Raw genomic sequence first — 17,199 nt, 5'->3', positions numbered from 1 at the left:
GGGCAAACAGGAAGACAACAGCGCCCAGACAAAGCCAGCAGGTCGGTGAGGTTGTGGTGCAGGGCGATAGGCGTCACCTGGGGAGTGCAGCAGGGACAGCGCTGGAGCCCTTGGGGCCTAGAAATGCCGAGGGTTAAGGGGAGAGCGCAGGAGAGGCAGGTGGCCCAGGGACACGCAGAGAAGGGACAAAGCGGGAGGGTCCAGCCCACAACTGCAGGCCACATGAGAGCACCAAGAGAACACCAAGTCTTTATTACGGGAATTCCTATGAAACAGCTCCAAGAAAAAACCCACACATAGGAGAAAAAATAATAAAGCAACACACAGAGACTTGGGGCTGGGGCTTCCCCCGCTGCGACTGGTCCAGGGGCTGGCAAGGGAGGAGTCGGGGTCACGCCCAGAGCTCCTCTTCTGCCCCTCGGGGTCCAGCCGTCTGGAGCTTCAGTGGGCGGCTGAGGGTTCCCCCTCCCTTCAGCGGCCCGGGCCTGGCCAGGGACCCGCCAAGGCCGGGACCGCGACCAAGACCGTGACCGCGACCGGAGTCCCCAGCACCGCGCGTCCAAACTTGGTCACGCTGCCGGGCTTGAGGACTCTCGGCCGCCAGGGGTCGCAGAAGAGGGGAGGGGGACGAGGAGCGAGGCGCGAACTGGCTCCCCTCACCACGCCCCATTACCTCGCAGCCACCGGGCCCCACAAATACTGTGGATCCACTCCCAGCCCCGCAACCCCGCAACCCCGCAACCCCGCGCAGGGAAGCTGGACCCGGCTGGGCTGGCTGCGCGCTCCCGGGTCCAGGGAGAGTGGCGTCTCCCTCCCCTTGGCAGTGGTCGTGGCCGGTTAAGCGTCGCGGAGTCAGTTTCCCTCCTCCCACCACTTTCTGGCTTTGGGCAGGCGCGCCCACCCGGCCCTGCACCTTCTCCAGGGCGTCACTCTTGAGTCCCCCGAGGCCCACCCTTGCAGGACAGACGCCGCCTCGGCTCGGAGGCCACCCTCCGACCCTGTTGGGAGAAGGGGGAATGCTGAGGGCCACCTCTGGGCACGCCCACCCGCGGCTCTAAGCGGCTCTGCAGCCCGGGGAAAGGCTGAGATGCAGGTGGCCTAAGAAAGGGGACGAAGTGCCCAGAGAGCCGGGGCCAGGGGTAGGAGGCTGGGCAGAGTCTGAGGCCTGGCTGGAGAGAGGGGGAGGGAGGAAGGCGGGAGCTCGCCTCCAGGCCAAAGAGCCTCAGAGCCTCGTTAGAGTGATCCTGCTCTTTCCCAACTCCCACCTCTGCACTTTAAGTAGGGCAGGGGTGGTTCCTGTGATTCCTGGTGATTCCACTCATTGCTGTAGAAAAGCCTGGCTGCAAAAGGGGCTGTGACCAGCTGCTGTCTCGAGGGGTCCCGAGCCCCCTCCTCCGATCACGGATGGTGACTCCGAAGTTGTAAGGCCGGCAGAAGGTGGCAGTGGCTGGGCTGGACCATGGCAGGAGAACTACCCGGCCTCCAAATCAAGTCCGGCTGCATTTGGGCCTTTAGCAGGGTGCCGCCTTGCCCTCGGCTGCCCCACCGGGTCGGGTCAGAGCATCCCTGGCGAGGTGGAGAAGCTGGCACCTGGCAGGGAGAAGAGACAGGTGAAGTCCTTTTTCAAAGGTGCCCACTGGCTGGGCATGGTAGTGCGTGACTGTAATCCCGGGACTCTGGGAGCCTGAGGCAGGAGAATCCTAAGTTCCTGGCAGCCTGGGCAAAACTTAGTAACTTAGCAAGACCCTATCTTAAAATAAAAAGTGAAAAATGGGCTGGGGATGCAACTTAGTGCAAAGACCCTGGGTTCAATCCCCAGTATGGGGGAAGGGTTTGGTCAGTGGTTTCTAGAGAGATATTGTTGGGTAGAAGATACCAAAAGTCAGGAGCTGCCTCCTTTCTCCTTTCTCCAGGAACTCTGGAGAACTCTGGCCCGGGTCATCCTGGCGCCCTGCAGCACAGCAGGGGCTCTGCAGTGGGAGAGGGAGGCCTGGGATGGGTGGGATGGGCTGGCAGGAAGCAGGACAGCGCCTGCCCACCTGTGCTGACCCAAGGGGGTCTAAGGGCAGGGAAGTAAAGTGGGGCCAGAATCGGGTGGGTCCCAGACACCAGGCTGAGATATTCCTAAGGTTTCGCTCAGGAGACCCACACAGAGAACAAGGGTGAAGTGGGACCAACGTGGTGTTTGGCAATGGGAGGGACAGAGGTGGCAGCAACTAGGGCTACTAAGGAGGTGATGAGTCTGTGGGGCAGAAAATGGGGAAGAGAAATGGAATGAGGAAGCAGGAGGAAAGACTGCTGGCTTTCAGGGAGCTGATGTCCAGGGCTGGAAAGACAATCATGGTGCAGCTGGGGATCGGAGACCATGTGGAGGAGCAACGGTGCCAGACAACTGCTCAGAAGCCCTGTTGATGCCAGGGAGTGTGTGTGGGTGTGTGGGGCCGAAAGGGTCAGGGGCAGAGCAATGAGTGGGCAGAGAGGGCATGGGAGGAGCAACCGGAGCCCGAAAGGGAAGAAGGAGAACCAGGGGTCCTGCGGTCCCGGGAGCTGAGGGAGGGAGGGAGGGAGGGAGGAAGAGCAGGGAGGCTGAGGCCCTGGAGCATCTGGTGACCTCCCCAGTCAGCCCTGTCTTGGAGCTGCCAGCTCCAAGTAGGTGGAGGAAGCCGCTCACTCTGGGGTCAGCGGGGCAGCACAGGAAATGCTCCTCCTGGTTTGCCTGTGCTACTGGGATTGAACCCAGGGTGCTCGATCACCCAGCTGCATCCTCAGCCCTTTTTATTTTTTTAAATTTTGACACAAGGTATTACTAAATTGCCCAGGCTGGCCTTAAACTTACAATTCTCCTGCCTCAGCCTCCTGAGTAGCTGGAATTGGCTGGGATTATAGGTGTGCACGACCAGCCAGCCCCTCTGGGTTTTCACAGTGGGGAGAAGTAAATTTAAGGGAAAAGCTAGAAGACTCAGGAGAGAAAGGAATGATGAGCAGGATTCTGAGACTGGGGTGGTTTGGGGTAGGACCCACTCTCCCTGGGGACCAGTGGAGAGGAGCAGGGTGGGAGATGACTCCAACATGGGATCGGGATGGAGGTGTTTCCCTGGCTGGCTTTATCTATCTATCCAGGCGTCCCAGAAATGTGGGATGCAGGGGTGTAGCTCTGTGATGACTGAGGCAAGGCTGGGGAAAATGAGGGGGTCTGGAAGCGCCTGGGGAGGGGCATAGTGGGGAGACAGCTCAAGGGGAGGGAGGGAGCTTGTATTTACTGGCTCTGTCCTCTGCACCTGGTGCATCTCACTGCCACCGTCACTACCCTGAGCCCCGCACCTGCCACACAACAGCTCAAGAAAGCCGGGCAGATGCTGATCACAGGGCCCAGGACAGAGATGGGGCAGGGCAGGCAGCTTCCTGATGAGAGAGAGGGAGGCTTGTGTGTCTGGGTCCTGTGGGAGGCCTCTCGTGCTCTCCCCGTCTGTCCCCTAGGTAGGTGCACAGGGACACGGGAGGAAAAGCAGCCGGGTCTCAGAGCTCCTGCCGGAAGCAGCTGCCTCGGGGGAGGTGGGATTTCCTCCTCCAGTGTGGCAGGTCCCAGACCACCTAACCCAAGTGGAAGACTGGACATCGTGCTATGTGTGCCTCATTTTTTTCTGAAATGGTCCACTCTGTGCTGAGTGTGTCCGGGACTGTCTTCTCAGTGGAGCTGTAGACTATTCAAGGTCAAGAGCTGATTCTGTTCTCCTGTTCCCAGCACCTGTCCAAGGCAGGTGTGATGATATTTTGTCAAATGAGTAAATAACCAAATAAAAGAGATGCAACAGATTAGTCTCCATGCAGAAGCCCACGTCCCTGGCCACAATGAGGAGGGAGGAGACGGAGCACCTGTGCTGTTCCGCTGCCTGAGCCCAGTGCCTCTGTTCCCCTAGAAAGACAAGTGAAGTGTGGCAGCCCCAGACAGCCATGGCTCTGTGACTTACCTCTTACTGTCCTTCTCTGAGGGCTTCCTCCATCTTGGGTGTCTCCTGCCGCCTTCCCCGGAAGTCTTCATCTGAAAGCAGAGGGAAGGCACCTCATCCTCCACCCTGAACCCACCACCCCCTTCCTCCAATGGGGCACATGCTGGCTCAGGTGGGCAATGCATGTGTCTAGTGAGAGGCAGCAGGACACCTGGGAGCTGACCTGACTCTCGGGCCTTGGACAAGTTCTTTCCTCTTCTTTGGGTCTCAGTTTCCTCATCTGTAAAATGGGAGGGGAAGCCGGGGATTTAACTCAGTGGTTCCGCTACCTGCCTTGCAAGTACAAGGTCCAGAGTTCGAGCCCCAGTACCAAAAAAAAAAAAAAGGGAGGGGAAGCTGGACTATCCAGAGGACCCCCAAGCCCTCTGGTCCTTGTCTCTGGATGTCTCCTGGCCTTGAAGGGCCCCATGGCATGAGGATCAGGGTTTAGCTGTGTGTGGCTTGGCAGGATCTGAGGGGGGTAGGGCTCTGTAGGGTCTTCTGGTCCCGTGGCTTTGGAAGACTGGGTGAAAGCTGAAAGGCCTGAAGCTGTCCAGCACATGGCCCCTGACTTGGGACACCCAGGACCTCCTCCTGCAGTGTCACCCATCACAGACACCCTGGAGCCGACGGTTCCGCTCCCTGGCTCACCACAAGCGTGGCCGTCCACGTCGTCCAGGAGATTGGCCGTGGATGCGGCGGGCCCCAGCCTACCCAGCCATTCAGGAAAACTATCCAGGAGGGAGACCCGCACTGCCAGAACCCACCCAGCTCTACCTACGCCCTGCCTTGCCCCACCCCAAGCTCAGGAGGCCTCCATCTGTTCCTCAACACCCCAACACTGCCCCTCCAGTCTCCTTTCCTGGGGCCAGCAGAGCAGCCAAGCCCTGACCCTTGGCCCCTGGGCCCCATCTCCGGGAGTAGGAGAGGGACTCTCTCCCTGCTCCTCTGTGGATGTTCAGCTTCTAATATCCTGGCCCCCTGTTTGACAACATGGACGGGAATCTGGGTAAAAACATGGAAAACCTCATTTCTACTCAAGGGGCTGAAGAGGGGAAGGCGGGCCTCTCGAAATGAGGAGGTGTGAGGGCCCAGGACCAGTTCATCTGGAGAAATTAGGGGAAAGTTTGCTGATCACAATGGAAGAAAGAATTTTTCTCCCAGGAAGGAGGAAGAGGAGGAGAGGAAGAAGCTGGCATTGGCGTTGTCCCCATCATAGGGCAGACAACCTCCTTCAGCTCTGCTCCCCCAGCCTGGCCCTACTGCTCCAGGACACGGGTGGCAACCAAGCAGCCCAGCGCATGGAGCAGAGAGAAGCCTGCAGAACCCGATGACACTGCTGGCAAGGCCACAGCCTCAGAACACCAAGGCAGAGTCCACCACCCAACCCATGCCAGGCCAGAAGGATACGACTGATGCTTGGGCAAGTGCTTTCTCCTGGACTTCCTCATTTTGGTCTTCTCAGAGAAGGCCCGGGCCAGCTCAAACAGCTTCCTCCGGGTGGCTGGAGCAGAGAAACCTGTGAGCGTTCATTCTCTTGGCAGTGAGGCACCAGATGGGCTTCCCCCAAGTCTGGGGGTGGCTAGGGCAGCACGAGCCCCCCTGGGGTGGGAGCTGGGGGGAGGGAGGTGACAGGAGTGGCAGACACCGGCGGCACCTCAGGAGCAAGGCTGCCAATCCCAGGTCGGCCTGCAGGGGCAGCAGAGGCCGCTAGGAGCCAGGCCCAAGGCCCCTGGGCAGCCAAGATCCGGGTATTCCTTCCCCAGCTGCGACAGCCTGCCAGTCGCGCAGCATTTGGCTTCCTTTCCTGCCCCTCCCTTAGCCACCTCCAGAGTTGGTCCTGGGATTTCCATGAGTAATCTGAGATTTTTCCTGAAACGAAGCCTGGAAGGATAGCGCTTCTGAAGGCTCGAAGGACTGAGGGGAGAGGTCCCCAACCCTGACGGCTCCCTGTCCCACAGAAAAGGGGTTTCACAAGGGCCTCCCTGCATGGCCGGTCAGGGCCAGCTGCCTCAAGCCACGGGGAATGTGAAGGCAACATCCGGGTGAGGCCATGTGGGGCACATTATTTTCCTGCAGACAGCTGGCCCAAGAGGATTGAAACTTAATTTGTATCCAGACTCAGCTGCAGAGGGAAGTGAGGCAGGAAGGCTGAGGGAGCCAGCCTGCGATTAAAATGTCACTCCAGTTTACCCAGAGTCAGTGGCATTCAAAACCCTGCCTGCCGCCCAAGAGCTGGGAAAACGGGGCGGGGGCCACAGGGAGGACTCACATTTTCCCATGTGTTTCAACTTGTCCCGGAATAAGGCATCTTCAGACACAGCAGGGTTGGCATCACTGTTTCCTAGAAGGAGGAAACACCTGCTGAGGGACGGGGTCTCCGAGGTCCCGTTAGAGAGGAAGACCGAGGCCCCAGGGAGGTGGGGCAGGGCATTCCCCACGGTGGCCCTTTGAGCCCTATCCTCCCATTGCAGCAAAGATGCAGGCTTCTTCCCTTAACCAGGAGCGAGGTTAAAGCCAGCAGGACACCTGGGATTGCAGGAGCACTTCTTTCCCCTGGCAAACCATGCTTTCCTCCTCTGTGAAAATGGGGACCCTTTCTTTTTTGAGGGGAGGGGGAATTGAACCCAGGGCCTTCACATTGAGCTACATCTCCAGCCTTTTTTAATTTTTATTTTGAGACAGGGTCTCACTAAATTGCCCAGGTGGGACTCAAACTTGCAATCTTTCTGCCTCAGCCTCCCAAAATGCTGGGATTACAAGTGTGTGCCACCCGAGCTAGCTGAAAACGGGGACACTCATGATCTGCGGCATGTGTGGGAAGCCGGCTGGCATGGAGTCCCGGCTCTCCACTCCTCACAGCAATTCCACAGCCCGTGAAGTCACACTGGTAGTCTGAGCTGTGGCAGGGGTATTTACATCACAGAAGTCGCCTGGCACTACAAGCCAGGCTTCCCCTGCACCAGAGCCACTGTTAACCATTCTGCCCGCATCTATGGGCGTGTGTCAAACACCTGGTGAGCTTCCCTTCTTCCTCTGAGGGTCAGCCCTCCCTCATGAGCTCCAGGACTCTAAGCAGGAATGGGAATGGGGTGCGGCCAGGAACCGGAGCCCCTCCTGGTTCACCAGCCCTGCGTGGGTCCCTCCTTGCCTTTTTTTTTTTTTTTTTTTTGTACGGGGGATCAAACTCGGGTCCTTGTGCTTGTGAGGCAGGTGGCAGAACCACTGAGCTAAATCCCCGGCCCTCTCCTTGCCCTTTTAAAGCCACATTCTCCATCCTGTAACTAATCCCAAGTCACCTTGCCTGCTAAGTCCCCTCTGAGTCATTCTGATCCACCTCAGCAGCCCTGGTGTCTCTGGTTAATTCAGGATCAGGGACAAGAGGCTCTGTGAAAATGCCCAGATGCGAATCTGCTGGGGCCTAAGCTGCTGGCTGTGGGATTTTCTCTCTTCAGACTGGGTGAGCTGAGCCCCCACCCTGCTGCCCCTGCACACCCCACTCCAGTGCACCATGGATGCTGTTCCAGGCAAAGGCTGCTGAGCTTTTCTGTGCCTGGGCAGCTTGTGTATGTGTGGGGCAGGGCAGTGACCAAACAGGGGACACTGTGCCCACACAGAAGCAGAGTCCAGATGTTGAGGGTTCCCAGCTCTGGCTCTGCTGTCCAGTCCATGTGTCCCATGCCCTGGGCCCCCTTCAGCCAGAAGGCTCCTGGCACAAAGGCCTGGCCTACTCTTCAGGCAATTCTTGTTTTCATGACCTTGTACTCAAAGCTTGAAATTTCTCTTCATTTAACAGCTAGAGCAGGGCTTAGCCCACAGCAAATATTTCCCAGCTACTTGATAAATGAATGAACAAACTCTTCCTGGATGAATCTCACCCTCCTCCTCCTCCTCCTCCTTCTCCTCCTCCTCTCCATGCATTCTCTATAATCAGCAAATGTGTCCTAGGTATGGTGGTCCATGCCTATAACCCCAGGCACTCAAGAGGCAGGAGGATCACAAGTTTGAGTCCAACCTGGGCAACTTAGCAAGGGCCTGTCTCAAAATAAAATAAAATAAAATAGGGCCAGGGATTTAGCTCAGTGTTTTCGCCGCCTGCCTCACAAGCACAAGGACCCGAGTTTGATCCCCGGTACCAAAAAATAAATTAATAAATAAAATAAAAAGAGACTGGGATGTAGCTCAGTGGCAGAACATTTGCCTAGCATGTCCAAGGACCTGTGTTCAATCCCCAGTACTGCCAAAAAAACCATTTTAAATGTGCATCCTCAGCTTTGCTGCTGTGTTCTACCTGTTTCTTGGACATAGTTCCTTACAGGACCATGAGCTTCTACAGGACAGAGATCAGGCCTCGTAAGTCTCGGAGACCTTCCTGCCCCCATGTCCTACCAAGGGACATTATGTGGTGAAACGTGTCTCACCAGGCACAGGCTGGGAGCTCAGCCAACCTGTGTTAACCATAGGCCCAGGCTAGCGAGGACCCAGGGCTGCTCGGTGAGGGGACTCCTCGCTCCACAGCAGATGCTGAGAAGGGAGCAGCACCATCCCTTCCAGCTTGCTGAGGGGCCTCAGGACCCCACCTCTTTCTATTTCAAAGCCTACCTCCAAACTCCAAATATTCAAAGCAAAGTTGGGGTGTGTTCCCCGGAAAGCAAGGTTACCTGGGACAGAAGAGGGAAAGCCAAAGTCGTCTCCCACAGCCACATTGCTGGATTTGGATTTCTGGGACTCATATTTCAATCGATCTGGAAAAGTACCACATTTCTGTTAGGGAAGCGAGCTCCTGGCTCCCAGAGGTACACTCAAAGACGGAGGAGGCTGAGCCCCTAGAATGACAGCCAAGCATACATGTGCACACAAACGATACAAGTACAAGTGGTAACATAGAAACCACTACCTGACAACTACCTAAAATGTTAAAAAGTCAGAATCTGATGGTGGCCGAGAGAGTCCAATACCTTGATTTTTATTTGTTTGTTTGTTTGTTTTGGCTTTTTGAGATAGGGTCTTGCTATGTAGTTGGGTCTGGTCTTGAACTCACTATATAGCCCAGGCTGGCCTCAAACTCATGGGAATTTTCCTGCCTCAACCTCCCAAGTGCTGGGATTACAGGCGTGGGCTACCATACCTGGCTCCCCAGTGTCCTGATTTAAAAAGGAAAGGCCCTGAGACCTCCACAGCCTTTGCACAGCCTGCCTTTGGATCCCCTCTTTAGGCCCTGTTCTTGCTGCTCCTCCCCACCCACACACATAGGCCATGACCCGCAAAAGACAACCTCCACAGCCCTCTTGTACCCAGCCCAGGAAGCCCCCTATCCTGAAGGAGAAAAGCAGCCAGGCTGGGGAGCAAGGTACCCCCCCAAAGATCACCCAAATGCCCTGCCCTAGCATGCTCCATGCAAGGAGCCCCCACTCTGGCTGTGGTGGCGCCGGTCACTGTGTCCCCGAAGTTCCAGGCTGTCCCATCATCCTTGTGGCTAGAGCCCAGGGAGGAAAGGCAACATCCTGTCCCCTCAAGCCAAGGCCAGTGCTGAGCACACAGCAGATGGGGGCGGTGCACCCCTCCTCCTGTGAGTCCCAAGGGAGGAAGAGGGTGTCTGGTGAGCCAGGTCCACATGGGCAGAATTCTGGGGCTTCCCCAGGATTGCTGGTGTGGGCTGTGCTCTAGCAGTACATAAGTGCTGGCACCCTGAGCCCCACGGCAGAAGCCCATAGCCCTTCCTTCTCCAGCCCTGGGGCAGCGGCCGCAGTGCCCATCCGAGCCACAGATGCCCACCTCTCTCCAAGGCAAGGAGGAAGTCTCGGTTTCGCTGCAGCTCCTTCATGAACTCCTCATTCTGCAGGAAGAGTGCGATCCTCTCATCTTCCAGGTACTGCTTCCAGCGGCTGTCCTGGTCTCCAGCTGTGGGAGGCAGGCCTCCCTCTCTGCTCACAGACTTGGCACACCGGGAGTTACCCTGAGGGAGGAGCATGCTGATGCTTCCTCACAAGGCACACACTGCACACACATCCATCCACACTTATATGCACATTTACATGCACACATACCCTTTCCCAGGATGCTTGAGCCCACCACTCTGCTGTGGAAGCTGCAAGAGCTCAAAAATTATCTTTCCCTGAGACCTCAGACCCCCTCATTCCTTCATCCACAACCTGTGTGCTCCTGAAAACCCATCTGCACACTGCTCAACAGCCTGCATATGGGCACTCAAACTCCAACCTCTCCCTGTGCAGTCGCTCTGCAGGGTGACACACATGCTCTGCAGGGACACTTTAGGATCTGTCAGGGTCTGGGGAGAAGCTACCCCAGCCCTTTCCCAAGAGACAAGAGCCACTGGCTGCCCCAAGCCCCCTCCCTCCATCCTGAGGTGAGAGCTGTAGCCAGCTGTCACTTCTCCCTGGCAGAACAGGAAACCTCCAGGTCCAGACAGAAAGTGAGGCTTCCGGTTGGGCATTCTTTGTCTGCAAAGCCAGGGCAACAGAAATAACTCAGCCTGAGATTAATGACCAGGAAGCAAAACAGGCTGGCACAAATCATGTGGGTGAAGAGATACTAGACAGGCAGGCGGGCCAGGGGCGGGGCAGGGTGCAGCCCGTTACCTGTATGCTGTCCAGCTGCTGGGGCAGGATTCGGAGAAAGTCGTCAGGGAGGTTGCCCAGTAGGGGTGGGTTCCAGTTCCGATAGTGCCTCTGGCTTGCAGAGGGCCCAGAGCCCAGCACATCAGTCCTGGGGGTGGAAGGTGAGGAGGAGGAACAAGCAGTCAGGCCAGAGCATGGGCCTCCCCGCCTCTTCACACTCGTCCTCCAGGCAGGCAGGATCCTGCTCAGAGCTTCCCAGGGCCCCTGCTGCCTTAGACAAAGGCTTTGCTTTCATCACAGGAGGCTCTTCTCAGTCAGCCTGGCTCAGTCCTGGCCCTTGGCCTTGGCCCTGGGCTCAGGTGACTGTCACTGCTGTCTACTCAGAGGCCCTCCAGGGCACTGGAACTCTGCTCCTGGTACTATTGTCAAGCTTGTAGATTTAGACATAAATGTTTATGAATGTTCCCTGTAATCAAGGGGTCATGTCCTTTATACCTAGCACAATATAAAGGAAGTACAAGGCCGGAGATTTAGCTCAGTGGTGCTGCTGCCTGCCTCGTAAGCGCAAGGTCCCGACTTCAATCCCCGCAGGTATGAAAAAAAAAAGAAAACTGAAATCTAAATGAAGTATTGACACAGAAGCCACCAACAGCCAGCTTGGCTGCAGGAAAGGTGTGCAGCAGGAGGTCTGTGCCAGGACAGGGGCCGCTGTGTGGCGATGCTCCCCAGGCCTGAGGGCAGCCTGGAGCCCGGCCAGGTGCTCCCCCAGTTCCTCCGAGGCCGCCTGCCGCGTGGCAGCCGCAGGACACGTGTTCTGCTGAATCGGGGAAATGACACACTGAGGAGGCAGCTGCGGGCCAGGGGTGGTAGGGGCTCTCTCCTGCTCAGCCTGGCTTTGATTTGGCCTCCAGCTCCAGGAATCCCGCCCGCCCCCTCACTGGAGGGGAGCTTTTCCGGGCTCTAGGACTGTGGAAATAACTTCCTTTCCTTTTCTATTTTGGGCCAGTGGCCGCCGGGGGCGAGAGAGAAGAGGAGGCAGCAGACGGATCACCAGCTGCTAGGAGCATGGTGGGAACTCAGCCTGGCAGCCTGGAGCCAAGGGAACCCCGCATGCGGCCACCCTCTCACAGTAGAGGCCAGGGAACCCTCGGAGAGGGCAGCCTTCTGTCCCTGTCATAGGCTTTGCTTTCCTTCCAGGCCCAAGAGGACACCCCAGCTCTCAGGGCCTTGAAGACCACCTCTGGCCACAGCTGGGAGAAACATTCTCTAGGGTCATGACCCTGCACTGGGCCCCAGGGTCTTCATCTGGGGACACAGGTGCCCATCCTGAACTCAGCCACACCTTGGGGCCACCCAGAAAGCTGCAGAGCTATATCTGGGCCCCTCCAGCCACTCTGTCACCAAATGACCCAAGCCGGAGGGGTCGGGGTAGAGGAGCCCCTGCTTCCCACTGAGTCTTCCTTCCTGCTGGGTCCAGGGTGCTAGAGGAAGGACAAGCCCAGCCCCATCGGACCCCGAGCCCTGGCACTGGTCGGGGCAGAGATGCGGGCAGGCCACAGCTGCAAGGGCAGGGGGAGCAGACCGTGGCAGCCTAGGAAACTCCATTGTGGTTGGAAAGGAATGTCAGAAATGAGCTGAGAGGCAAATAAAATACTTCCAAGGCTGTAATTCCAATGCAAGAACAGCAGGCGGCCGGTATGGAGGGGTCTCTGGGACTTCAGAGACTTTCAGACAGAGGGAAGGAGGGACAGGCTGGGGGAGGGGAAAGACTGCAGGGTGGGGCCGATCTCCTGGCCAGAGCCTCTGGACCCCAAAGCCAGAACCTCAGGCTCCATCAGACCCAAGTTTACCGAGTGTCAGACCTGGCTGCCAAGGACTTCAGAGACAGGAGGTTGAACAGCAGGATTTTTGGTGGGGATTTTGGTGGAGATTTTTTTTTTTTTGGTACCAGGGATCGAACTCGGGTCCTTGCGCTTGCAAGGCAGGCGGTGGAACCACTGAGCTAAATCCCCGGCCCTGCTGGGGATTTTTGAAGTCCGCATGGGACAGGCCCTGTCCAAGGCACATCAGTCCTCCAGGATGCAGGGATCCCGATGTTCCAGGCTTGCTCTCTGGGAAGGCCCTGCCTCGTGGGGCAATGTCCAAGCTTCCAAACTCAGCCCACCCTCACAGACACCCAGAGACTGAGGGGTCAGACCATTTTCCTCCTTCAAGACTGACCCCTCTCAGCAGGTGGGAGAGTCTGACCATACCACTGAAAGCCTCTCAGGGCCTCCCCGTGGCTGCAGGGTAAGATGGAAGCCCCCACCACCTGCTGGCCTCTCCAGCCTCGCCCAGCTCTCCATATTCCAGCAGTTCCCAGATGCACCTCTCCTGCCCCCAGGCCTTCGCACATGCTGTCTGTCTCCTGTGCCTGGGACGTCCTCCTGTCCACTACTTCATTAGGCTGATGCCAAGGTGTGTGGCCTTCAGCTCACAGCGTGGACAGCAGTTCCTCTAGCAGCTCCCCATCCCTGTGTCTATGCTCCCTGGACTCTGATCTCCTTGGGGTGTGAGTGAGGGGATATGGCAGTCTGCTCATCTGTGATAAATGCTGGAAATGAAATGTCCTGGATACAGAGACAGGAAGGGGCCCTCGAGTGACCTGGGGTAGGCAAATCTGAGCCTGGCAGACCATGAGAGCAAAGGTGCAACGCTCAGGGGCTGGCCCTACTGCTGGTGCATGCCGAGAGCCTGGGGAAGCCTCAGCACTGGTCTCCATCTCAGAGTTGGAGCTGACCTTCAAGGTCAGCCAACACAGCTAAGGCAGGAAGAGCAGTAAACCGATGATTATAGGTCTGCTCTGTCCCCAGCACTGCACTAAGTGCTCCACATACAACAGCTCAGTCCTGAGGGGCAAGTTAGTAACCCCATTTCCCAGATGAGCTAATGAAGCGATACAGCAGATACAGCAGAGACAGCAGAGACAGCAGATACATCAGAAGTTTGGCAGCAAAAGAAGGGGGAGTCAGGGCCAGGGATTTAGCTCAGTGGTTCTGGCACCTGCCTTGCAAGCACAAGGTCCTGAGTTCGATCCCCAGTACCAAAAATAAAAAAGAAGGGGGAGTCAAGTTCCCTTCAATGTGCCCGTTCCCCACACAGCACAGCTGAGGTTCCTGAGTCAGGTCCAGGCAAGGACAACAGCTGGCTGAAGCCCACAGGGTCTAAATAAGGCCCCCTGGGCCTTGGTCTAAGTGAGGCTCCCATCAGTGGGCTGCACTGCCCCTGCCCCTGGCCCTACCTCACCCACAGCAGAGCATGGGAGGAAGAATGAGGCGGGACACACCCACCCTAGGTCTATGCTGCCATTTACTCCCACAGCCTTGGTTTTCTTTTCAGAAAAACAGCCAGAACCATTTTGCCTAACAGAAACTAAACTTTGTGCAAAAGTTATCTTGAGATACTAAAAAAAAAAAAGTCAAAGCCAGGCACTAGTGGCACTTGCCTATATTCTCAGCACTCTGGAAAGCAGGAGGATCAAAAGTTCAAGGCCAGCCTGGAAAAGAGTTTATCTCAAAATAAAAAAGGTGAGCCGGGGATTTAGCTCAGTGGTTCCGATGCCTGTCTCACAAGCGCAAGGTCCTGAGTTCGATCCCTGGTACCAAAATAATAAAATAAAATAAATTGAAAAGGCTGGAGATATGGCTCAGTGCTTGCTGGTTTCAATCCCCAGTCCCCCACCCCCCCAAAAAAAGAGAGGGGGAAATAATTGTGACCCACTAGAACATGCAGGTCCTGCCCAGGTTTCACCAGACTACCCACTTATTCCTTACCTCCCACCCCAGCACAGCCTGGCATCTTCTGTACACTTTTTTTTGGTACCGGGGATCGAACTCGAGTCCTTGCGCTTGCACAGCAGGCGGCGAAACCACTGAGCTAAATCCCCGGCCTTCTGTACACTTTTTTTTTTTGTACCAGGGATCGAACTCAGGTCCTTGCGCTTTCGAGGCAGGCAACGGAACCACTGAGCTAAATCCCTAGCCTTCTGTACACTTTTAATAGATCCTACCTCAAAACACTGCACTCTGTAACTCTCTAGATTTCAACTGGTCCCTAAGCTACAGTCCGAGAGTCCTCACTGGGCAGAAAGAGTAATTGGCTTTGAAATCCAAAAGATCTGGATTCAAATCCCACCTGTCAGCTATCTGTACAATAGGGGTACTGACAATGCCACCTCATAAGTCATTGGGTAAGGAACCTTGGAAGTTTCAGGCGTTTGAAGGGTGCTTGGTAAATGGCAGTGGTTCTTTGTAGCTATACCTGCGTGATAGATGACACGATTCCCCAGCACCATGGCTCAGGGGCTCCCAAGATCCCCCACCTGGCCTGAGTCCTTGTAAAAACAGCAGTTCAGGGTCAAAGAGACAACACCTAGGCTCCGAGAGCCCACAGTCCACTACAAATGCGGAGCCCAGGAAAACAAGGACCTCGAAGACCCACAGGACCCTGCTGGCCGCCAGCTTCATTTCAAGCTTCCATTCACAGAATCCTTAACCTGGAAAAAGTCTCCAGGGACCTCACACTCCACTCTCCTGCCTCCAGTTATCAAACTATCGCTGAAAAAGGGATTTACTCCCACTGTTTAAAAAATCCCCCTAAGGGCTGGGGATTTAGCTCAGTGGTTCTGCCACCTGCCTCGAAAGTGCAAGGACCCGAATTCGATTCCCCAGTACCAAAAAAATAAATACATAAATAAAAAAATCCCCTTAAGATTGCTGGGCACAGCGGTGCATGCCTTTAATCCCAGAGACTCGGGAGGCTGAGGCAGGAGGATCACAAGTTTGAGGCCAGCCTGGGCAACTTATCAAAAGCCTGTCTCAAAATAAAATAAAAAAGGCTGAGGTATAGCTCAGTGGTAGAGAGCTTGAACAGAATGTACAAGGCCCTGCTTTTGGTCCCCAATACCAGAGAAAAAAAATCCCCACAACCTCTCTGGCCCAGAGAGGACAAGAGACAGCAATTCTGTCAGTTACTGATGACTACTTGAGAGAGCTGTGTGGAGGGGCTTCGAGATCCATCCTGACTCAGCAGGAAAGAGCACAGGGATTAATCAGAAATGTTTCCTCAGGCTCGGGGGCGGGGGGCGGGGGTCAGTGCACCCTCCGTGGGGTCACCCTTCCTACTGTGGCATCTCTGTAACCCCAGAAAGCAGAGGCTGAGCATGCAGCACGTGACACCCTGCCTAGCCTGGAGTAGGAATTTAAATGTTTGCTCTTGCAATCCGGACATTTTGAAAGTTCTCCGTGTTATCGAGCCCAGGCGTCTCTTGCCGCTGTAGGAGCCTGCTCTTCGTGGAATCGTACAGGGAGAGATCCAGCCACGTTTCCTGCAGTGTCTGTACACAGCCCCAGCCGAACCCTCCCTACTCCCCTGTGCTCAGAGAGAGACGGATCCTCACCGGGGCGGTGGCGTCGGAGGGTAAGGCCTGTCGAACATGTGCATATGGTAGGCTGGCGGGGAGTACACAGGCGGGGGCTCTTCATCGGAGCTATCGGGTTCCAAAGTCCTTTCCAAGATCTAAATCAGAGACGACAAAGAAAGACATATTAAGAAGCCTTCCTGGAATCCAAATGGCACGGAGACAAAACCAAGTGTGGGCGAGGATGTGTAATGAGGCACACATGTGCCTTGCTGGTGGGAGTGGAACTTGATACAGCCGCTTCTCTGGAAAATGGGTTTTGTCTGCTAAGCCTGAACCTGTGGCAACCTCTGTTCCCACCATTGCTGCAGCCCCAGCAGACATGAAAGCACATGTCCCCAGAGGAATGTTCATAGCAGCATCAGCCTCCCAAGTGAGGTTCAAGACCAGGCCAAGGTTAGGGGGCAGCAGCCTCACTCTGTGGGCAGGGCACTGAGGGCTCTTGCTCCCTGAATGTCCCTTGATCTGGGTGTGACACTGTGCCGTGAAGCTTCACCCAGCTGCATGCTTGTGATTCTCATCCTCTTTCACTGGAGAAACGTCACCCATATCCTCTTCAAAAATACTTCTGCATCTATTGTCTTACCTCAGACTGCCTGGCAAGGTAGGATGTGGACCCTACCCCTTTCACAGAGGAGGAACCTGAGACACAGGTTGACTAAGCAACATGAAACTGAGTCTTTAACTGGAAACCTGCTCCCACAGCTAGGGTCCTTCCTTCAGGGGCAAAGCCCCACACCCAGCTTACATTGTCAGGGTGCACAGAGGCTAGAAGCCAGCTCTCCCATCCAGCTTCCTGTCTTACCCAGGAGCCAGCAAGAGGGACAGGGACAGGCCAGGACTGAGCTAGGCCTCTCCCCAGATGTCGCCAGAGGCATCTGCCGCAGGAGATCCCTCATCACACGTCCCGATGGTCTACATGTCACCTGCCAATCCTCCTCCACCCCTCAGTGCTCTTCCCAACTCCCGCAGGACTCGAGAACGGGGAGGGCCTCAGAGGCTGTGGATGGGTCCACATTTAACTCCAAGTGAGTTTTCAGAAGTCACTTCTAAACCTGCCTCTCCCTGCTTCTCCCCCCGCAAGCCTGGCTGGACACATGTCTGTCTAGACCCGCCGTACCCGGCCCTACAGCTTCACAGGGAGCCTGGCAGTGAGCACGCACGTGTGAGCGCACAC

General features: G+C 56.2%; 1 protein-coding gene across 10 annotated transcripts in view; it reads right to left on the bottom strand.

The window, feature by feature from the left end:
• Nucleotides 1–230: 230 nt before the first annotated feature.
• Nucleotides 231–17,199, bottom strand: part of Cuedc1 (CUE domain containing 1) — an 80,021-nt gene continuing 63,052 nt past the window's right edge. For 8 of the 10 annotated variants that reach the window (XM_021240032.2, XM_021240026.2, XM_087202496.1 and 5 more), the window contains 10 exons: nt 16,002–16,120; nt 10,586–10,712; nt 9,762–9,942; nt 8,648–8,731; nt 6,259–6,330; nt 5,397–5,490; nt 4,638–4,696; nt 4,171–4,227; nt 3,969–4,039; nt 231–1,590 (listed from right to left, as the gene is read on the bottom strand). In XM_021240032.2, coding sequence (XP_021095691.1) covers nt 3,972–4,039; nt 4,171–4,227; nt 4,638–4,696; nt 5,397–5,490; nt 6,259–6,330; nt 8,648–8,731; nt 9,762–9,942; nt 10,586–10,712; nt 16,002–16,120 — 861 coding nt within the window. In that variant the 3' untranslated portion in view covers nt 231–1,590; nt 3,969–3,971. The remainder of the gene's footprint in view (nt 1,591–3,968; nt 4,040–4,170; nt 4,228–4,637; nt 4,697–5,396; nt 5,491–6,258; nt 6,331–8,647; nt 8,732–9,761; nt 9,943–10,585; nt 10,713–16,001; nt 16,121–17,199) is intronic. The other 2 variants (XR_015447811.1, XM_087202499.1) reach the window with 2 other exon arrangements.

This window comes from Heterocephalus glaber, unplaced genomic scaffold, assembly GCF_053883595.1.
Source record: "Heterocephalus glaber isolate CG9 unplaced genomic scaffold, H.glaber_assembly_v1.0 deba00001773, whole genome shotgun sequence".
In the NCBI taxonomy this organism is placed as follows: Eukaryota; Metazoa; Chordata; class Mammalia; order Rodentia; family Bathyergidae; genus Heterocephalus; species Heterocephalus glaber.
This window is presented reverse-complemented; position numbering and strand designations above follow the sequence as displayed.